General features: G+C 44.9%; 2 protein-coding genes across 4 annotated transcripts in view; one reads left to right on the forward strand and one right to left on the reverse strand.

Annotated features, from left to right (window-relative positions):
* The window catches only part of PLCB4 (phospholipase C beta 4), a 665275-nt gene extending 650160 nt beyond the window's left edge, over window positions 1–15115 (forward strand). The window contains exon 39 of the transcript XR_014561903.1: window positions 15095–15115. The gene's annotated coding sequence lies outside the window, so the exon portion shown is untranslated. The remainder of the gene's footprint in view (window positions 1–15094) is intronic.
* Window positions 862–23199, reverse strand: MKKS (MKKS centrosomal shuttling protein). 3 transcript variants are annotated; one of them, XM_083730397.1, is made up of 6 exons: window positions 22938–23199; window positions 14464–14702; window positions 7198–8606; window positions 4823–4998; window positions 4001–4111; window positions 862–2166 (listed from the first exon to the last, which is right to left on the reverse strand). In XM_083730397.1, exons 3-6 carry the CDS (start codon window positions 8189–8191, stop codon window positions 1726–1728), a joined length of 1722 nt encoding a protein of 573 aa, XP_083586523.1. In that variant the 5' UTR covers window positions 8192–8606; window positions 14464–14702; window positions 22938–23199; the 3' UTR covers window positions 862–1725. The 3 variants fall into 3 exon arrangements, with proteins under 3 accessions (XP_083586523.1, XP_083586524.1, XP_083586525.1); XM_083730398.1 differs by lacking the exon at window positions 22938–23199 and adding an exon at window positions 21616–21739; XM_083730399.1 differs by lacking the exon at window positions 4001–4111.
* Window positions 23200–23243: the final 44 nt, after the last annotated feature.

Here is a 23243-nt window from a genome sequence, read left to right on the forward strand (position 1 = left end):
GACCTCCGGAACGAATTAAGTACCATATTTTTTGCTCTATAAGACTCACTTTTTCCCTCCTAAAAAGTAAGGGGAAATGTGTGTGCATCTTATGGAGCGAATGCAGGCTGCACAGCTATCCCAGAAGCCAGAACAGCAAGAGGGATTGCTGCTTTCACTGCACAGCAATCCCTCTTGCTGTTCTGGCTTCTGAGATTCAGAATATTTTTTTTCTTGTTTTCCTCCTCCAAAAACTAGGTGCGTCTTATGGTCTGGTGCGTCTTATAGAACGAAAAATATGGTACTTAACCCAAGGTACCACTGTACATTTTTTATCATCACCTTTATTTTTAAAAATGTGGTTGACATATGGAACAGGGAGCCATTGATTAACAGCTTCACGTACAAAGCCATCTCGGGTTTTAATTCAGCTGTTGGAGTGCAGATATTTAAGTCTGTGGCGGCTGGTAAACCTCTGAACTCTGGTTCTGTTTAAAGATTGTTTGGCCAACAAAGAATGCATATATTTCTCAATCAAAAGTCTGTTCATCAATTAAGGGTTATGTTCCCAGCCTTCTATTTTTCCTGCAATATCATGGATGTCATTTAGGTATTTTAATTGTGGACTGTACAACTGCGGCCTTCAACGGGTGAATCGTGTTTTCGAAATCAAAGTTTCAGCTATGGGGATAATTATCTGAGGAAATTAACATAATATATGGGATTACTACTTCTGAACCCATCTTCAACCATACAGCTGGATTCAAAATGGCCAATTCAAAAGTCTATAAGGAACACACACACAAACACAAGATTTATTCTTAATTTCTAGTAAGGAAACCATCCATTGTGGCCTCCAAAGAAATTGATAACAGCAGCAAGCAGAAGAAGTGATGTCATTTTTATTGACAAAATATAACCATCAAACATAAACGACATCAGGAAAAGCTAGATGTTTGCATCATGAATTAGGCTTGAAAAGAGATTTGGGGCTGTGTACAAAACTCCAGCTCAATTTGCTCAACAGACCCCCATGCCCTTGACGGAAATTCCTTTCTCTCTCTTGTTCCCTGCAGCCCGTGTGTGGGACCCTCCAGAGCAGATTGGGAGGGGTGTACAAGGAAGGGGGAGGTGAGGAAATGGAGGGCAATTATAGCAGAATTGAAGCATCCCCTTACTAATATTGGCTTTATAGATTCATCCGATGCTTCAAGTTGCCATGTGATACAGGAATTCTACAGCTGACATCACGTGCGACACATGGTTCATTTTTTAACCTGCTTTTAATACATGACTAATCCATCAGATGTTTTTAAGCTGTTATTTTATCAGCCAAGTAAGGTAACCAACCTCCATTAACTGCCACCATTGCATCGCTGGCCCATCAGTCTGTAAGAGAAAGGTTTTATTATGATGTATTTATTAAATAAGGATTTGTTTATTTTTCCAAAAGGAAAAAATACATGTTCCAATTTTTGCAGCCGTCTGTTCTCATTTTTGAAAGCAGCCATCCCAAGCATGGAGGCAGGGATCCCAATGAGATCTTGTGCATGTGCAAAGAGCCTTCAGGTGTGCAGGAGGAGCTGACGTACTTTTCCAACTGCAGCTCCCTGTGCAAAGTCGAATGCTTCTTCCGGACAGGTCCCTCAAGAGGTTTTTCAGTGGATGCAAGGAGACGTGATGGGATGGGGGGGGGCACTAAATGCCAGCACACCTGTGAAACGCAGAAACACTTGCAAACGAAACCTAATTACGATCTTCCACGATATAGGACAGATCTAAAAGCAGACTGGCCGTCTCGACGGCGACTTGTAGGCCGTTCCTTTTCGCTGCAAAGCAGTCCAGAACGAGATTGTCGGCGGAGGTTAGGGAAGACTCGCCAACGCAACTTTGCGGGGGGAAAGGATGAGAATGGCACTGCAGAATCTTCCAATTGAGACCTTGCTTGGGGCCACAAAGGCCGCACCCGCACCTCTGAACTACGTCAGACCAATCGGACCCGCTAGGAAGATCAGGTGGAACGCTCCAAAAATGTCCCCATTTCATATCGGTGAGAACGTCGCCGCCGTCATGCTCTAGGCAGCGAGACACAGATTCTAGCGACCCGCAAAAGGAATCGGCCACCAACTGGAACTCTGCCTGAGAGCAGCACAAATTTTCCAAGGTGCTGGATGTCACAGTGCAACTCTAAAATAGGAAGGGGATGGGGTTGAGAAAACTATTTTCTAGTATGTTATGATTAAGATACAAAACAAAGATATTCAACGTGCAGAGCAATCCTATGCGTTGTTTACTTGGAGGTAAGTCTCACTGTATTACTCTCAGGAATCTGAGCATAGGATTACAGCCTCCATATAGGGTTAGAGCCAGAGAAAGCAAAGCAACGATAGCATTATTTTTAGAAAGCAAGTGTCTTAAATTAATATTTTGCCTGGAAAACAATGTTAATTACAATTCCACTCCTTTTATTTATTAGTAAATGTCACTGGGGTGGTTCCAGACTTAGTCATACTCAAAGTAAACCTAATGAAATCAATGGGAACTAAGTCTGTCATGACAGTTTAATGATTATTTATTCTTCCTCTTTCTGTATTATTTTAAATTTACAATTTACTCTGCGTATGATTAAGTCTGGATCCAAACTATTAAAGATCGTGTACTCAGCAGCAGGAGACTTAGGTGGTTTGCAATCTAACAAAACCACTTTTGCCATTGGGAGTGGCCACCGGGACCATATAACACCAGGTTCTTCATTGGCTCCCAGTGTGTTTCCGAGCACAATTCAAAGTGTTAGCATTGACCTTTAAAGCCCTAAGCGGCCTCGGCCCAGCATACCCAAAGGAGGGTCTCTACCCCCATCATTCAGCCTGGACACTGAGGTCCAGCTCCGAGGGCCTTCTGGCAGTTCCCTCACTGCAAGAAGTGAGGTTACAGGGAACTTGGCAGAGGGCCTTCTCGGTGGTGGCGCCCGCCCTGTGGAACAACCTCCCATCAGATGTCAAGGAAATAAACAACCATCTGACTTTTAGAAGACATCTGAAGGCAGCCCTGTCTAGGGAAGTTTGTAATGTTTGATTTTTATCATGTTTTAATATTCTGTTGAGAGCTGCCCAGAGTGGCTGGGGAAACCCAGGGCAGGGTATAATAATAATAATAATAATAATAATAATAATAATAATAATAATAATAGCTACTACTCAGGGTTCATTCTGCATTATTATTATTAATGATCATCGTAATAATACAACTAATGGATTAATTTTATTACTCAGACTAAACATCAGATAAGTGATGAACAAATATCTCATTCCACAGTTTCAATTTACAACAGGAAAAGAATTTTTCAAATAGCCATTTACGCAATACTGAAGAATGAACGAAATAGATAGGAGAGTAAATGAGGCTGAGGCCTTTCACTAGAATGCGCTGATTGGATAAGATTTTAAGAAGTGCTTGTGCGTTTACTTTTTTCAAAAAAGAGCAATACAGGCTTGAGGATGCTATGGCTCCGACTACTCAGTAACACACAGGTATCTGTGATGCTTTGTAGTCCAGTCATGCTCATCAGAGAAGATATCTGCAAGGCAGGGGAGACCCTGCTTTTCTCTCTCGTCATTTTCCAGACCAAAATTACCCTTCCCAAGCACGGCAGAGGTGGGGGAAGTTGTATGCCTTCCTCTCCCCTACTTCTCAGCAGGGATAAAAACAACTTGAGAAGGTTTTTGTGCTGCAGTTTTTTCCATGTGGGAGGCAATTTTGAGCTGACAAGAGAATAAAGAAGGAAGGAGAGAGCATCTTCCTTCGCTTCATCCTTCCTGGGAGCCCGCCCATGCTGTTTTGGATTTAAACAACATCAGCAGCAGTAACAAAATCCCCAAGCCATACAGGGTTTTAAGGATCGCAGGCATTTAGAGCCTCGGAAATGTGTTTCACCTCCGCCAATAAACCAATAACCCTCAATGCTCTGAGCAGATTTAAGTGCATTAAACAGCTTTAAAAAGCCACGCGGATCTCAGCATACCTTGTGCCTTACGTAGGACGACAAATGAGTTTCTGTACAGCCGCCACCTAAGAGTACCCAGGGGTCGGAGACAGTTAATTGCAAAACATGCTCCGCCGTTTGACAAGCCAGCTAGGAAAGAAGCAAAGGACTTTCTGTTGTTATTGTTCTTTAAGCCGAGGAAGAAAAATCCAGGTGAAATAAAGAAATGGTTTTAAAGTGGAGGTCTCCTTATGCAACCCATCTAAAACAAAAAGCCATTTGCTCATTGTATCTGCATACACCACATTCCCTCAAGGAGCTCTGTGTAGCGGACGTAAGGCTTATCCCGTTCTGTCCACAGCAACCGTGTGAGCTGATTGAGGCTGCGAAGTCCTAACTCGCTCACGTCACCAGCTGAGCAGAGACTTGAACCCAAGACCAACCACAACCGGGAGGCAACACATTGGGGAAGGCTGATTTAGGTGAAAGGTCTCGCTCAGCTGCAGCCGATTTTGCTATCTATGCGAATTAGCTCAAGAGACCTCACTTGTAAACGCAATCCCGATAGCATAAGGCAGGCTTCCTCAACCTCAGCCCTCCAGATTTTTTTTAGCCTACAACTCCCATGATCCTTAGCTACCAGGACCAGTGGTCAGGGATGATGGGAACTGTAGTCTCAAAACATTTGGCGGGCAGAGGTTGAGGAAGCCTGGCACAAGGTCACTACTCTTGCAAACTGCCTCCTCAGTTAGCGTAAGCAGTGGTGGACTGGCGGATTTCCACAAACTATTAATGATTCGTCCCCTCAATGCTTCTCCAAGAATAGGCATCACAGCCGATATTTAAAGAGATTACACCTACCCTCAGCTCCTCCCATGCAGTTTCGTTCCTGCTACAGAGCACCAAGCTGCAGACAACCGGGTCGTCAGGGATTAGATGCAAGAACCGTTTTGAAGCAAACGACTCGGCCCGCAAGTCCTTCAGGCGGCCATAGCAAGCAGGGGACAGAAATTGCAAAGAAGGCATCGGCTGAGAACCTGTTCAAACGAGGGGAAGTCACGGCATGGCATTATCTCACAAACATTGTGCGTAGCGTTGCATGGAACCGAAGTGAACTGAGCATGTTTCAAAGGCAAAAGTATGAACGGGCCTTTTCTGCAGTGGCTCCCTGTTTGCAGAAGGCTCTCCCCAGGTAGGTTTGGCTGGCGCCTTCATTAGACACCTTGAGGCGCCAGGCACAAACTTATTTCAAAATGTAGGGGTGGGCTCCTATCATTTTCTATAAAAGGTAAAGGTAAAGGGACCCCTGACCATTAGGTCCAGTCGTGACCGACTCTGGGGTTGCGGTGCTCATCTCGCTTTATTGGCCAAGGGAGCCGGCGTACAGCTTCCGGGTCATGTGGCCAGCATGACTAAGCCGCTTCTGGCGAACCAGACCAGTGCACGGAAATGCCATTTACCTTCCCGCCGGAGCGGTACCTATTTATCTACTTGCACTTTGACGTGCTTTCGAACTGCTAGGTTGGCAGGAGCTGGGACCGAGCAACGGGCGCTCACCCCGTGGCGGGGATTCGAACCTCTGACCTTCTGATCGGCAAGTCCTAGGCTCTGTGGTTTAACCCACAGCGCCACCTACGTCGCTATCATTTTCTATATGATTCTCTAATTCTTATTCTTCTTCCCCTGGGATCTAGCCCAGGGATAAGGAACTTCAGGCCGGGGGCATGCAGGCCCCCATCTCTCACCTGGCCCTCAGGACTTTCCCAGAGGTCATTCCCCCTTCCACCTCCCTCTCCCCAGGCCATCCCCCTCATTTGTCCTGCATGGAAACCTCAGCGTTTTTGCCAAGCTAAGAAGCGTTTCTCTTCCCACTTGGTTTCAATGCATCTAAGTCGGGTTTATTGTCTGGGGGTTTTTTTTTGTCTGGTTGTAAGTTGTTTTGAGTTGCCCTGGGCTAAATAAAGCGACTTAAAAATTAATCATAATAAAAAATAATAAATCCTTAAATTCCAGTGAGGGCTCTTGCTCGCCTGCTTGGAGGAGAGGAGTTTTTAGAAACTAGCCTGCTGGATGAAAGGTAACATTCACATTAGTTCCTCTGCCCACCAGGTTGCCCAGAGAGCTGGGCTGAAAAATGTTGCTGTCAGTTATATGCACCACCATGTGCCCTCTTAAGTCTAGACCAGTGGTTCCCAACCTTTTTTTGGCCATGCCCCAGCTAAGCATCTCTAAAATCCTGATACTTCGCTCCCCCCATGACATAATTCTCATTATTCAAAAAGTGAACTTCTATTCACGTGCAGGAAGCCTAAAAGTCCATTATCTGGGTCTAAACAAGCTTCCTAATTGCCACCCTTAAAAATGAAATTGCGCCTCTGTGGGGCGTGTGGTTGGGAACCACGGGGCTAGACGTAGGTTTGCTATGTGAAAACTACCCCACTGGCGAGTTCAGGTACAAAAGGGAAATGGATAATGCAAGTAAGTTCTCTCGGAGGCTGAACGCCTGCTCACCTTTGATAGCCTAGCCAAATTCTACAAAAACTGGGTTGCATCATCACTGTTTATTCTTATTGCTATTAAATTTATATGCATTGTCGTAGTTGGGTTGCATCAGCAGACTCAATGAAGAGCTACGTGAACCATTAGCTAAATGGACTATATTTGAACGGCGCACCCTCATTAACGAACCAAAACATGGGGATGGAAAGTAGCACATCGGAGGAATTGTCACGAGCGAGAATACTGCTTATGGCATTACTCTTCCCCGGGAAGCACATCGTGAACCTTTCAAGATCGAAAACTTATTTTAAAGTCTTCATTTTGGCATTTTCACATGATTAAAGGTAAAGGTAAAGGGACCCCTGACCATTAGGTCCAGTCGTGACCGACTCTGGGGTTGCGGCGCTCATCTCGCTTTATTGGCCAAGGGAGCCTGCGTACAGCTTCCGGGTCATGTGACCAGCATGACTAAGCCGCTTCTGGTGAACCAGAGGAGCGCACAGAAACGCCGTTTACCTTCCCGCCGGAGTGGTACCTATTTATCTACTTGCACTTTGACGTGCTTTCGAACTGCTAGCTTGGCAGGAGCAGGCATCGAGCAACAGGAGCTCACCCCGTTGCGGGGATTCGAACCGCCGACTTTCTGATCGGCAAGCCCTAGGCTCAGTGGTTTAAACCACAGCGCCACCCGCGTCCCCTTTCACATGATTAGGAAAGAACAAAAATCTGCTCGTTACCTGTTATTTGCTTCAGCGGCTCCATCATTGCCGCCCCAACTCTTTCTACAGCCACAACATGTTTCTCCTTCAAGTACTGCTTCAGGGCTGGGTGGATAACTTTTTGGCACACCACAAGGCTCACACCATCGTCTACCATTTGCCTGCCTAAATTAAGCAACTGGCCTAAGACCTCCGCTTCTAGAAACATTCTTTGATGGACAAAAATGGTTCCTTCTCCCGTGTCAGACAAGTCTCCTGATAGGGACAGAGAGAAAAGCGCCATCTTGATTGCGCACGAAAGAGCCGTTCTGACGGGAAGCTCTGTGGTCAGATTCAAGTCGGGTGTTTCAATCAGAAGTCCAGGATAGACCGCAGAATCCATAGCTCTCCTATCTTTTACAGGTATATAAAGACATTTCCCGAAGGCAACGCTGGTCTCCGTGTTTTGTGGGCTGATGGTCAACACAAAGGCCTTCAGCACCAGAGTGCTGATATGATCTGCCTCGCCCCTGCTAAGCATGCAGGCCCGTTTGCTGGTCAGCACACTGCGCACCAAACCGAGAGGGATCTTGGAGCAGCCGAAATCCACCGGCACTCTACAGCCGCATGCTTCGGATGAGAGATAGTCGGTGCACAGGCTCAAAAGGTGCTGGCAGATTTTAATGGAAGTGCATGGAGCAACGTTCAAGGCTCGGATTTTTTCAAGCAGGCTGCAGCAGAGAATGGCCGTGAATAAGCCGCAGTCGCTGAAACGGGAGAGGTGACTCTGCACGGAGGCTGTCAGAAGTTTTAGCACCGGGTGGGTGACGCAGAGGCCAGCGAGCAACGCGGATGACTGCGATGTGGTGCGGACATATCCTCCCATACCATTGTGGAGCTGTTTGAACCTACCTGTGGGGCCATAGCAAGACTTGACTATTTCACTGAACACAGACAGAACACAGCTAATGGCTTCCTTAGTCAAAGGTTCGCTGGTACACAATGAGGGCTTTTTAGCATCGAGGCGAGACATTTTTCTCCCCCCCAGGTAAGATTCCAGTCAGGACTTACTACACCCCGTATTGCTGTCTCTTCTTCCCGGTACTTATGGAAATGTTAAAAGGAAAAGAAGAAGAAAAAGGATATGTTTCCATTTCCACAAAGCACATTTAATCAACTATGGAGTCAATGACAAAACAAATGCACACTTGCTATGCTAGCTACCAATGTGAAGATGCAGAGATTGCGTCATTCGTCAAGACCCTTTGATTTAATTTCCAAGCTTGTTTTAGCAGAGGACTTTGCGGCTCGTTGAATGAAATAGGTCCCAAGATGGACACCGACAAATGACAGTCCAGCCACAAGGAGCCAGTTTTTCCGAATCCAGCTGATCTTCTTCATCTCTTTAGTTCACGGCCCGAAACTCAAATGAACAAAGTGAAGTGTACCTACAGTTTTAGAAAAAGAGACGGGTGGTGAATGAGGCTGCCATTAGAGGCACAGTTACTTGTTATTTGTTGTAGATACAATATATTTCAATGAGACCTGCGGGCAAACAGCAGGCCAGCTCAGCAGAATATGAGATTATAGCATAATGTGCATTCAAACTGGTTAAAAGACCCTCACATGTCCTTCCCTGTATAATTGGTTATGCAAGCACAATGCAAAAATCCTGTGTTCTTTTAAAATGCTGGGAGGGAGAAACAGTAACCAAAGCAACCAGCCAAGGAAACACCCTAATTTTGACTTGCAGGGCTTCATTTCACCTATATTTTGGCGTACGGAGCAGAAATGTGACCGAAATAATCATGCATTTTCTCAGCTCACATTTTAGCAAGACAATTCACGCCGAACGGATCACTCTGCTTATCTTTTTAACACCGTTGGGGCTCATTTAAAGTCCTGTCATGTATTCGACAGGAGGCACATCATGTGATCTGGTATCCAATAACTCTGGCTGAACGAGCAAGGCGTGTGAAATATTGGAAACATCCTGTTTATGCTAGGGAACTGCTAACCCCCCCCCCCCAAAAAAAAACAACTAGTGTGAATCCTTAGACACAACATATCCCAGCAACAAGATGTTAGGGGGCATGGCTGAATGGTATAGACTTTAACTGTCTTTTCAGGAGCCTGATATGTCATTTTCATTTTCTTTTCAATGAAACAGAAAGCCTATTGACCTCTTGAATTTGAGGGGAATTATCAGTTAAATAGGGACACGGGTGGCACTGTGGGTTAAACCACAGAGCCTAGGACTTGCCTATCATTAGGTCGGCGGTTCGAATCCCTGGGACGGGGTGAGCTCCCGTTGCTTGGTCCCTGCTCCTGCCAAGCTAGCAGTTCGAAAGCACGTCAAAGTGCAAGTAGATAAAGAGGTATCGCTCTGGCAGGAAGGCAAACGGCGTTTCCGTGCGCTGCTCTGGTTCGCCAGAAGCGGCTTAGTCATGCTGGCCACATGGCCCGGAAGCTGTACGCCAGCTCCCTCGGCCAATAAAGTGAGATGAGTGCCGCAACCCCAGAGTCGGCCACGACTGGACCTGATGGTCAGGGGTCCTTTTACCTTTACCTTACCTATCAGTTAAATACAGAGCTCGAAGAGGAAAATAGGAAAAGTGGAATTCTTCACTGTAAGTGTTGCATCCCTTCTTGGCCAACCAATTTGTTGTCTGCTTCCATATCCTACCCACATTGGTCTCCAAAGGTTGCCCCATGAGTCCTTGGCAATAAAATTCTAAATTGGGGGGGGGGGGGGGAGAGCCAGAAGAGAGGAAGCCACAATCCCCAACTTCCCACTACAGCCGAAACCCATAAAGCCAAACCTTCAGACCAAGGACCAACATCAAAATGCAACAGTAGGCAGTGCAATGCAGCAGAAGGTTCCCAAAATCAACCCATGTGCCCAGCATGGCCACAAAGTTCAGACATTGCAGCTGCACACCTTTTCATCATGGCCCAACCAAACAAGGGAGCAGCAAGAGCACCCACAATGCATATGATCAGGTTTGCAGATGGGATCTGTGAGTGTCATTGGCCGTGGGTAGTTCTTGGTTGATGTCACACAACATGGCCTTCAAAATTTCATATGCTGGTGGAAAATAAAAGCCACAGTTGCCATGCCCATCCCTGTAGGTGGGCAGGAAAGGGATCTCAGCCATTTGCTGGCTGCACCTTGTCATGGGCACTGGAATATGGAGGGCAGAACTGGAACAGTGGTTGTTCCTGTACTCAGTCAATGGGAATTATAGAGACAGAACTACCTAAATTGTGTAGAAACTTATTCATGTATGCTACTACAGCAGCAAGAATGCTATTTGTCCAAAAGTGGAAAGAAGCAGAAGTCCCAGCAAAGGAAGAATGGACACAAAAACTTATGGAATATGCAGAAATGGCGAAACTTGCCGGAAGAGTAAGAAATCAAGATAACAAACTTTTTATAAAAGAATGGAAATGGTTTATTGGATATTTACAGAAAAATTTCAAACTGATAAAATCATTGGCAGGATTATTGTAATAACCTGCAGTTTCCTAAGAGTACATATTTAAAGTAGATAATTATAAGAATTTGGATATCCAGAAGGTATTAAAAAATAAATTTAAGGAACCACAGAAAGAGGGGGAAGGAAGTCAAACTCTGAAATGTTAAACTGATTGTAAAACTAATGTAACGTATAAACTCAAAAAGTATAAATAAAAACTTTAAAAGAAATACTCAGTCAATGGGCCTACTCTGAACAGGATGAGTCTGGAATGAATTTATTGCGCCTGGGCAATTTATCTGCAATTCTTGAAGCAGCTGGAATGAATTTGCTATTCCTGGATTTGCCCTGCCAGTGGCCACCTCTTGGCTGCCTTTACCCATTAGGCTTCTTTTCCTACTGGGGGCCAACGGCCACATCAGTCACACATCACCTTTGACCAATGCTGCAGGGTGGTTTGGGTACTGCACTGGTGATTACGATTGTTGTTGGGGTGGGAGTGTGTGATTTGGATCACTGCCATAAGGATCTGACCTAATATGCTTAATTTGTCTCCTTTTGCAATTGGCCCAGCACCCCCTGCCTATGTTAAATGTATGTTTATGAGCCCATTCTTCATCACAACCAACCTCAGATCATGCTACAATTATGGGAGTCCACAGGAGGAGAGGAAGAGGGCAATGGGATCTTCTAAGCCTCAGCTTTCTTGTTGAATATATATATACATACATATTTGCTTTCGTAGATTTTCACGGGTACAGGAATGCAGGTTTTGGTGTCCTCGGGTGTCTTCCCGTGTAAAAGTTGGGGTGTCTAGGCGACGTTTCGACGAGGTCTCACTCGTCATCTTCAGGCTGGTGCTTTCGGCTTCTTGTTACTGGAACAGAGCGGGATCTCAATGTTTGAGTTCCTATAAATACTGTAGAGGGGGTGTGGTGTCTAGCCTCCAATGTTCTGGGCAGAGAGGAAGTTCCCAGGCTAGTGTGCCTTTTCTTCTTTTGTTCCTAAATTACTTGAGAGATACCTTGAGTGATTTCTTGAGTGATATCCTGAGTACCACTTAGGTGGGTCATTAGGTGTGGATTAGTTGCTAAAGTCTTTGTGTCTTGACCTCTTGAACTTTGTGAAGAGTTTTCCTGAGAAGATGGCTGTATTGCACTTAGTTGTGCTTTGGCTTGGCTTCGTGTATAGGGGCGAGCTGTGGTTTTGTGGCTTGTGTCAGCCAGATCTGTGTAGGGATTGCAGGGGGGTGCAGCATCCGGAGGTGCCACCATGGATTGGCTACTGGATGGTGTCAGTAATTCATCTGTGGAGAGGGTCTGGGTTTGGGTCTGGTGTGGTTGATTGGTGTTGGCGTTCTGTGTGCCTCTGGATCTGGTGTCAGTTTTTGTGGGGAGGGCTAATTTCCAGATGTCTGGCAAGCGGGATGTGTCGTCACGCTTGTTCATGTTGTGAGGGTGTTTCTCTATCTCGATGGCTTCCATGATTATTCTCTTGTGGTGATGTTTCGTGTTAAAGAGCAATTTGGAATCTGCAAAATTAATTTCGTGTCCTGTTTCTTTCATGTGTTGGAAAAGAGAGGAAGTTTTTTCTTCTTTTTTGACGGCATTCTTGTGTTCTGCGATACGTGCATTTATTCGTCTGTTTGTTTGTCCAATGTACGTGGCTGGGCAGACTTTGCAGGGTATTTCATAGATCCCTTGGTTTTCCAACTGGATTTTATCCTTGGGGTTTCTGAGGATATTGGCTATTTTTTGGTTGGTGCAAAAGGCTGTTTTGATATTGTGTTTATGGAGGATTTTGCTAATTTTATCTGTAGTGCCCTTGATATAAGGAAGGAGGGCCATGCCATTGTTTTCTTCTGTGTCTTGGTTTTTGGGGGGTGTTTCCTTTTGGATTAGCTTCGTAATCCTGTTTTGCTGGTATCCATTGGCAATTAACACATTTACACACACCTAATGACCCACCTAAGTGGTACTCAGGATATCACTCAAGAAATCACTCAAGGTATCTCTCAAGTAATTAAGGAACAAAAGAAGAAAAGGCACACTAGCCTGAGAACTTCCTCTCTGCCCAGAACATTGGAGGCTAGACACCACACCCCCTCTACAGTATTTATAGGAACTCAAACATTGAGATCCCGCTCTGTTCCAGTAACAAGAAGCCGAAAGCACCAGCCTGAAGATGACGAGTGAGACCTCGTCGAAACGTCGCCTAGACACCCCAACTTTTACACGGGAAGACACCCGAGGACACCAAAACCTGCATAAATACATATATATATATATATAGCATTTGCAGAGATATGAGGCAAAACATACATGCAATATTCTCATATTGCCAGCTCCCCTTTTTAGTGTTCGACACTCTATTCCAGGCATAGGCAAACTCGGCCCTCCAGATGTTTCGGGACTACAACTCCTATCACCCCTAGCTAACAGGACCAGTGGTCAGGGATGATGGGAGTTGTAGTCCCAAAACATCTGGAGGGCCGCATTTGCCTATGCCTGCTCTGTTCTCATCCCCACCCCAATTCCTGCAGATATCATTACAATGCAATTAAAAGAAACACAATTGAAGAGCCCAATGAAGATCTACAGCAGATTTAAAACCAAACCCTAAGACAATGTTTAAGACACACTTGTGCATAAAGACTGCATTTATGTTAATGCACTATAATCTGTCGGTATAAATTAGCCGAAGGACTGCAGCATTGATGACAAACCCTTTTTTTTCTACGTTTACAAAAACGACGGTTTTTAACTTTTTTTAAAAAAAACACCTTAGGAATAATTATTGAAGCTTGCACACAGGCGGGTTCAGAAAAATTAGGTTAGGCATGTGCTTCTATGCATTATGCATGGAGAACCGTATTTGCAGCAGCTCTGCAAAGGCAGCTGGTGAACCGCAGCTGGGATGCTTCACATTCATTACAGATCTGATCAGTGCCCGCGTCCCATTTTGCCACCCTGTATGAAAATGTAAACTGATGAAAAATGTCACAGCAGATGAATTCAAGCAACCAGGAAAGCACATTTAAAAAAAGATAAACAGGCGGCGGCGTTGGAGGAATGGCTGCACCTTAAATTTAAAGAAGCAAATCCCATATTCAGATGTACGCCCCACAACCAAGATGAAATAAAAGCAAAAATGCAAGCTCAGATTCTTAAAGAAACCAGTTGCCCACCGCTGATTTAAGTGTCGCTAATCCCGGTGCATTTTCCTGGGTCACACAGCTGCCTGGTTTTCAGTTAGCAGGAAGAAAAATCAAACCAGGTTTTTATTGGGTTTTTCTGTGAAAACAATTTTAGTCATGGAGCTGTACACAACAACAACGTTACTTAGCATTTATTGACCGCTGTCGGGTTTTCAAAGCGCTTCGCATTTTTGCTCTTTACAACAACCCTATAAGGTAGGGCCTGTGTAATTCTCTCAAGCCCCAGGGAGAACACCTTGCCTAGGACAACTTAGTGAGCTCAGGGCAGAGGTTAAATCTCAACCAAGGACTTCCTGGTTTGTAGCTCAGTCTCGTAGTTACTATGCTATTAAGGGAAGTGGAGCAGATTTGCTTCCAAATATTCTTTCTAAACCCACCTCTCTTATTGACTGACTTTCAGAAATTGCTAGCATAAAATCTGTGCCTGTCCTTGACAGGCAGAGCCAAGGACTGCCTATTATGGACCACTGCTGTTCTGGGCACAGGAAGAGGCTCTGGACTGTAGAGATGCAGGAAAAGGGAACAATTTCTATAATTTTGCTGCAATACAAGATTCTCTTTTATTTGCATTGCCTTAATGGTTTTGTTCTTGCTGCAGCAGGAACTTACCTTTCAATTTTTCTGCAGCACCGTTAATGGCTATTTTTTTTACTTTTGCTGTCCTGTTGCAGTGCGTATGTCACAAGGCCAGGGTCAGGGATAGTGTCCTCACTCTTTGGCTGGAACATAGGATTGGATTTGATGTTATACCAGCCCCAGTGTATCAACGCAAGGCTAGGTCCCATAACAATCAAAACTTTGTAGTTCTTCCAAATGCTTTTAATGCCCATAGCGTGTCTGGCTGCTACCTATGTAAAGAACAGGAAAATTTGAAATACATTCTACTGAACACAATTTAAACACGCATACCCCAACAGTAATAATTGTGCAATCAAGCAAAGACTGAACATTTGCATTTGGGTCGCATGATCCTAATGATATTTTCTCAGAAATAAGCCCCACAAATTTAAGGAGTACAGTCGTACCTTGGTTGTCAAACGGAATCCGTTCCGGAAGTCCGTTCGACTTCTGAAAACATTCAACAACCAAGACGCAGCTTCCGATTGGCTGCAGGAGCTTCCTGCAAGCAATCGGAAGCTGAGTAAGCCGCATCGGACGTTTGGCTTCCAAAGAACGTTTGCAAACTGGAACACACTTGCAGCGTTCGGGAGCCAAAAGGTTAGACTCCTAAGGTGTTCAGCTTCCAAGGTACGACAGTACTTGTTTCCAAGGTCATGCCATCTAGCCATAATATTATAGCAATTTTATTTTCGATTCATGTTTGGAGAAAACCTGTGCTCTTTTACCCCACAATTCCCTCCCTATGCTCTGTGCCCATTAAATAATAAAATCCTTAACTACTTACAGCATAAGATCAGAGTCTGGATAGCTCGGTTGGTTAGGGCATGGTACTGATAATTTCAAGGTTGCAGGTTTGATCCCCTATGGGACAGCTGCAGATTGCTGAATTCTAGTTGGTTGGACTAGATGATCCTCAGGGTCCCTTCCAGCTCCACAATTACCGTATTTCTCGTCCCATAGGACGCTCCGTCCCATAGGACACACCTAGTTTTTTTGGGGGGGGAAATAAAGGAAATTCCCCCCCTTTATTTCCCCCCCAAAACCAGGTCGGGGAAACCGAACCAGGTTGAGGAACAGCGGGATGGCGGCGCTGCGCCTCCTTGCTGTCCCCCGAGCTTGTGGGGCTGGCTGATGTCTGTCCGGCGCGCGGGGCGGCAGGGTGCTATCCGCAGCGTGGTTAGCCCTGCGGGGAATTCCCGCAGGGCTCCAACACGCTGCGGATGTCTGCCCGGCGCGAGGGGCGCTCTGCTTCAGGGCAGGCTGGGCAGCAGGCTGCTATCCGCTCTGCTTCGCGCTGGGTGGCAGGCTGCTATCCGCAGGGCTGCCTAGGCTGCAGATGTGTTCCTGAAGCCTGGAGAGCGAGAGGGGTCGGTGCGCACCCACCCCTCTCGCTCTCCAAGCTTCAGCGAAAGCCTGCATTCGGCCCATAGGACGCACCCAGATTTCCCCTTCATTTTTGGAGGGGGAAAAGTGCGTCCTATAGGGCGAAAAATACGGTATATGATTCTATCTGGGGATGCACTCTTAAAAATCCTGCACTTACCAACTGTGTGATATGCAGCAATATGTGAGAGGGCTTTTTCAACAAGGGAACCTTGATTATGGAATCAAGCTGGCCTTGCCCCTGGTAGGTTTTGGAGGTGTCTTCTGAACAGGGCTGGATTAAGCATTAAGCAAAATAATCACATGCTTAGGACATCAAGGGAAGGGGGGCACCACAAAAAAATTCCATTGCTGGATTTACTATGGACCATATGGCACAGCTGAACAAAACATGATTTATATGGAAAAATAAACATCATTTTCCATCTTACTGTAGGTTGTTTCATTTCGAAAAACAAAATTTTATTTTATGGTTTATATTTTGAATTAGATATATATGAAGAGGAACCCAAATCTTTTAAGCGCTTAGGGCCTCTAAAGGTCTTAACCCAGCCCTGCATATGAAGACATTTTCGTTACCCAGGCATTTAGCTGATTTAAAGTCAATTTGTTTTGTGACTTGATTTGTATCTTTTGTTTGTTTCAAAATGGTACAATGATGTTTCAGTTAGGTTTATTAAATGTATATATTGCTTTCCACGACAAAAAAAAAAGAAAAAAGAAAAAAATAATGCCCTGAAGTGATTTGAAAACAAATTAAATACACAAACAAGAAACCACATAAGCACGTTAAAAACAGAGTTGGAATAAAATGCTTCGTTCCCACCAATCCAAAGCTGAACACCAAAACATTGCAAACACCCGTATTCTCTGGCATGTTTTGTAAGTGCCCTAAATAAATAATCTCTTTCAAAGACTTAGCTATATCAATTCTCCTTTTTATTGGAGGAACTGGGTTCATACGTTGTTCTTTCTTTAACCTGATATGCAGGTAACTCAAGCAGTTTATTCCCACATTCATTTTGTTTTGCTTACTGAAATTAAGAGTCTGTGTTTCTAAAAGTTCCAAGTTCATTTGTTAGCAGGTACTTAATTTATTAAGAACTGTTGTAAGAGGCTGCATTCTTATGCTCTTTTTCTTGGTTATTAATCTCCAGTACAAATTCGTTTCTCGGTTTTGCCTGTTCTTTTTCACGATAAGCACTGAGTGGGTTCAGAATACCTCTTAGAAATGCTTTGCTAGCATCCCACACTTGCTGTCTCTGGAACATTATTAACAGGGAGGGGAATGCAATTCTTCACATATCCTGATTACTTCTGGGTTTGAGAGCAAGAGCACATTTGACTTCTGGGGGCAGGCAGTTCTTGCTCTAGTTGCAATAATTGCATGGAAGTATGACTGTGCTCTATATAGGTTGATGTTTCATGAAACCTCCAGAGCAGATTAAGGGGTGGGTGGGGGCAGAGTGGTGGAGGAGGAGGGGGGGGGGACAAAAGACCAGGATCCCCATAACGCAAATGGATTTTTGATGCACAAGCAGGCAGACTTCATTGGATTCTGCCTACAACCTCTGTTACAAGAATTCCAAGGTCTCAAATATAGAATAAAAAGGTAAAGGTACCGCTGCCCGTATGGGCCAGTCTTGACAGACTCTAGGGTTGGGCGCCCATCTCACTTAAGAGGCCAGGGGCCAGCGCTGTCCGCAGACACTTCCGGGTCACGTGGCCAGCGTGACAAGCTGCATCTGGCAAGCCAGCGCAGCACACGGAAACACCGTTTACCTTCCCGCCAGTAAGCGGTCCCTATTTATCTACTTGCACCCGGGGGTGCTTTCGAACTGCTAGGTTGGCAGGCGCTGGGACCGAGCAACGGGAGCGCACCCCGCCGTGGGGATTTGAACCGCCGACCTTTCTATCGGAAAGCCCTAGGCACTGAGGCTTTTACCCACAGCACCATCCGCGTCCCTTGTCAAATATAGAATAAATGTTCATAAATGTACACGGCAAAGACATACGTAAGTACAGTATATAAACCAGGCTTCTTCAACCTCGGCCCTCCAGATATTTTGAGACTACGATTCCCATTATCGCTGACCACTGGTCCCGCTAGCTAGGGATCATGGGAGTTGTAGGCCAAAACATCTGGAGGGCCGAGGTTGAGGAAGCCTGATATAAACCATGTGTCTGAAATAGTACAGTCATACCTTGGGTTGAAGTTGCTTCAGGGGTAAGTGTTTTCGGGTTGCGCCCCACGGCGACCCAGAAGTAACAGAATGCGTTACTTCCAGGTTTCTCTGCTCGTGTATGCGCAGACGATCAAAATGACGTCACACACATGTGTAGAAGCGGCAAATCGCGACCTACGCACGTTGCGTTCATTCGCTTCAGGATGCCAACGGGGCTCTGGAACGGATCCCGTTCGTATCCAGAGGTACCACTGTACAGGAGAACAATCCTGAAGCCATTTTGACTCTCCCAAATTTACCTCAAACATTTCTCTGCAAGAAGGAAAGAAATGGGGAAAGCTTTCCAATTGTCTTTGGACTGTAGGGGCTTATACCTCCCTTATCTGTTAAACTGAGGAAACTATTGATTTTTACTGTTTGGCCTTCCAAAGCGTGTATTTTTGCCCATAGAGCTATCCTGGGCAGGATTCAATGCCCCATTCCTATCTACTGCTATCAGTATTTCCTAGTCTGAAAAATTAGATACAGTAGTCATAAAATTTAGGTTGGCTATCATTTGAGCATGTTTCCCTAGTGATCTGTTTACATTTAATAAAATAAACTGCCTTTCAGGGGCTACCATTTGATTTTCCGCAGTCTGTTCCCGATTCTACAAGTAAATCTCTGCAGGGCTGATTGTTCTGCGGGCTGCATATTCTCCTAGGCATTTATTTTTAACAATTCTTCATTTCCTTATACAGGTTTTAAAATTTAAGTCACACGAGCAAACTTCCAGTTTGATAAATTACAGTAGTTCATTTCGTAGACTTGTAGACTTAGAAGGGACCACGATCTAGTGCTTCTTGAAAGCTTTCGCATTAGCTTTGACAATATATTTCTCCTTCTTCAGATTCAAAAACATTCTTCCCTTTTAATTAAAATGGTAATGCCAGGGTTACACAACGTGCTAAGAGGAAGGCACGCTTGGCAAACCCTCACCGTGATCAACTCCCACCTGCAAACCTATGCTCCCAATGTGGAATGATGTGTGGATCCAGAATTGGCCTCCAGAGTCACTTACGGACTCACTGTTAAAACCATGTTTATGGAAGACAATCTTACTTGGCTACAAGTGATCGCCACAGAAGAAGACAACTTCAGAATTCCACTAGAGGCTTCCATGATCACAAAGCTGTAGAGTTGGAAGGGACCGCAAGGGTCATCTAGAAACTATTTTTTTAAAAAAAGCAATAGATCTCTACACATAGGAAAGTGGTGCATCAGGGAAAAGATGAGGCTAGAATCTTTCCCTCGATGTCTAGTCTTCTATGCCAGGGTGGCCAACTCCCAAGATCTACTCATGGAATTAAAGACTGGTAGTGATATACCCCCTTTGGGGGGTCAAAGTTGTTGAGCTTTTTGTAGGGAGGACGGAAGCCCCTTTTTGGGGGGTGCAGAGCTTTTTTTAGGGGAGCCAAACTTGTTGAGCTTCTTCGGGGAGAGCCAGTGATCTACCAGTGATCTACTACAGACATCCAGTGATCTACCGGCAGATCACAATCTACCTGTTGGACGTGCCTGTTCTATGCTAAGGGAATATTTTGTAGGAGCCAGTCAATCATCCTAAGGCACATTATTCATAGATATGAGCCTCATACATATGAGTATGCTAAATTGGTAAAGCTCAGGCACACCATTATCATCTCAGTGAGAACTACGTTTAATCTGCAGACTCACCTCCCACATGTTAAAGAGCATATATAGATTCAGTTTTAAACTGAACTAGTCTTTTGCTTCCAATAAATGACCAGTCAGAGACATCTGTGCCAATTCAGTTAGAGCTGCAGGCAGGATGAACAAAAAACCATAAATGATTTTTACAATTTCACATATTTTTTTCTTTTAAAATAAGCAACATCTTCTTTTTTAAAACAAACAAACAACCCCCCCCCCCAATATTATTTGGTATAAAATAAAGCCAGCTTTTAATACAAGCCAACATGTTTAAATGGCACTGAAAATAAATCCGTGCTCCTCTGACAAACACTATTTTGCTTTTCTACGTAGAAGAACGAACGGGAGGTGGGAGGGAGAATCTGAATTTAGGTCATATGACTGTCAAACAAATGGCATGGACATTTAGGGCACAAGCCACCTAGAGTTAGGACATTTTAAAGCCAGTTGACTTCAAATGTAGGTTTAGGTTTGTGCTCCTGTCCTAGATTGTGTAAATGCTCTGCTTCGTAGCAAACAAACATTATCATCATTACAGCAAACAAGAACATGTGTTATCTTGTTCAGAAAATATATGAATTAAATAGTTGAATTAAAGTCAGTATTTTAGGGTGGGGGTGGGGTTATATAATCCATCCTAGTGACATAAAAAGGAACAATGACATTTACTGCTTGCACAGTCACGTAGATGGAGTAAAAGTTCAGTTCTGCCCTACTGAAAGCAATGCAGTACAGATAGAACAGCTCTGCAGCTGAAGCTGCGTCCGATTTAATGTGGTTCCTGCTCCAGCAAGTGACATGCATGTGGAAGCCTTGCTCCCGAGGGTGGATCCCATTATCTGCACTAGGGTGACAGTGTTTTGCACATGGCAAACTTTCCTGCCCAAGCAAAATGGCAAGCTGTTAGTTAAAATGGGCATGTGCAGCTGCCCTTGGTCAAAATAATCCCCTTTAAGGCCAAAATCAATTGGCAAGTGCTGACAGGATTGTATCTGGGGTCCGAATGGCATATATAGGGAGGTATAAGCCCCTACAGTCTAAGGACAATTGGAAAGGTCTTCCCATTTCCTTCCTCCTTGCAGAGAAATATTTGAGGTCATTTTATATTGCAGTATTTTGTTGCCGGTCCCACTTGTAAACTCATAATACCATAGCTTAAGAACACAAAACACAGAAAAACAGTGCTTGCAATACAGATGCCTGCATGATCATTAACTACACCCAAGTCTACATGAATTTAAAGACATAGCAAGAGCCTTCTGGATCAGGCCAAAGGACCATTTACTTCAACTTATTATTCTCAGAGTGATCAACCAGATGCTTGCAGTAAGCCCCAAAGCAGGATTTATATGCCTAATGGAAATGCAAAACAAATCAATTCTGGGTTTTGTTGTGACTGGTCATAGGTTATGAACTACAACGGGCAGAGAGAGACACTATTCAGGGCTCAGTTCTGTATGCTAGATTTGCATAAATATTACAAGCAATGAGAGGTTTTAAAATTTAAGTCACACGAGCAAACTTCCAGTTTGATAAATTACAGTAGTTCATTTCGTAGACTTGTAGACTTAGAAGGGACCACGATCTAGTCATCTAGTCCAATGGAACCCATGACCCTGAGATTAAGAATCTCATGCTCTACCAACTGAGCATATTTGGATAGTTAAAATTCAATATTTGGACTCCAATATTCAAGATCACAATGAGGACGATCCAACTTTTTACACTATGCAACGAGCTTCCCAGTTCTAAATGAGATGTTAAGCTGGTTTCTGGGCTACACAACACTCCAGATTGCATGTGGACGGACTTATTTCTGCAGACAAAAAAACTTCCTGTTTAAAAACTAGTTTTTTACACAAGAAAGCTCCTCTCTGGCATGATCCTTTTTTACATTTGTGAAACAATAGCACTATAATCAGCAGGTGGTGGTAATATGTCCTTTCCTTTGGTCTTGCAACACCCCGAAACCCCGAAATAAAGAAGACTTTTGTTACCCTCTCAATGCACACATGGATAAATGGGGCTTCTGCTACTAAGGGCTTGAAAGCAGTTGTGTTATAGTGGTTGAAGTGCTGAACAGAAACTATCAAGACATGGGTTGAATCCCTACTTGGTCATGAAGGTCACTGGATGACCTTGGGGCAGTCACCTTCCCTACCTCTACCTCTCTTTTAAATCAGAGCCAGTGAAGGCGGTGAATGTCTTGTGTGAGTGTCTGGAGGTGGTTGGAGGACGGATGGCAGCTAACAGATTGGGGCTGAATCCTGACAAGACAGAAGTACTGTTTTTGGAGGACAGGGGGCGGACTCCCTGGTCCTGAATGGAGTATCTGTGCCCCTTAAGGACAAAGTGCGCATCCCGGGAGTCATTTTGGACTCACAGCTGTCCATGGAGGCGCAGGTCAATTCTGTGTCCAGGGCAGCTGTCTTCCAGCTCCATCTGGTATGCAGGCTGAGACCCTACCTGCCCATGGACTGCCTCGTCAGAGTGGTGCATGCTCTGCTTATCTCCCACTTGGACTACTGCAATGTGCTCTACGTGGGGCTACCTTTGAAGGTGACCCAGAAACTACAACTAATCCAGAATGCGGCAGCTAGACTGGTGTCTGGGAGCGGCCGCTGAGACCACATAACACCACTCTTGAAAGACCTACATTGGCTCCCAGTACGTTTCCAAGCACATTTCAGAGTGTTGGTGCTGACCTTTAAAGCCCTAAACAGCCTTGGCGCAGTATACCTGAAGGAGCATCTCCACCCCCATCGTTCAGCCCCGGACACTGAGGTCCAGCTCTAAGGGCCTTCTGGCGTTTCCCTCCCTGCGAGAAGTGAGGTTACAGGGAACCAGGCAGAGGGCCTTCTCGGTGGTGGCGCCCTCCCATCAGATGTCAAGGAAACTATCAATTTTGGGGTCTTCCTAAAAAAAATTCAACAACTTTGCAGGTGTCAGGAATTTGAAATTAATTTTACTTGCTTTCCAATTGCCCTTCTCCAGCATTTCTAATTTTTTTAAAAGGGGAGGAAGGGAAAAAGTAGCCAAGTCTCTTATCTTCCTCTGCTGCTGAGAGAAGGTTACAATTCAATGAATTCAATTCAATGTCCCTCCAGTAGTAGTAGTAGTAATAATAACAAATAATAATAATAATAATAACAGAGTTTCCCTCCCCTGCTGCTCCAGTACCTCTATCTCTCTCTCTCTCTTGGACGGGCCAGCAAATACTCTGCAAACCTCTCAGGCTCCGCAGCTCTCCTGAAATGGACTTCAAGGAGAAATGAGACTACATATCCCAGGATGCACCACGAACGCGAAGAGCTAGGCCGTCCACGGTAAGGGGCCCTCTGTGCATTCTGGGAGCTGTAGTGCGCATGTAGGAGGGAGACCAGGCCTCTCTCCCATGAAACCGGCAGGCCAATTGCCGGAGCGTGGGCTGTGACGAGCTATTGGCTGCCGCCCATCACGTGGCCCCGTAGAAAAGCCCCTACGTAA

Source organism: Podarcis gaigeae, assembly GCF_964106915.1.
Source record: "Podarcis gaigeae genome assembly, chromosome: 3".
Taxonomy (NCBI): domain Eukaryota; kingdom Metazoa; phylum Chordata; class Lepidosauria; order Squamata; family Lacertidae; genus Podarcis; species Podarcis gaigeae.

Bases quoted from the DNA above. Each gene is read 5' to 3' on its own strand.
- MKKS (XM_083730397.1), bottom strand. From the start codon at position 8,191: ATGTCTCGCCTCGATGCTAAAAAGCCCTCATTGTGTACCAGCGAACCT. The intron at 4,999-7,197 runs GTAACGAGCAGA...TCGTTTGAACAG, and splicing joins GCCGCTGAAGCAAATAACAG to GTTCTCAGCCGATGCCTTCT. The intron at 4,112-4,822 runs GTAGGTGTAATC...CTTCTTTCCTAG, and splicing joins CTGCATGGGAGGAGCTGAGG to CTGGCTTGTCAAACGGCGGA.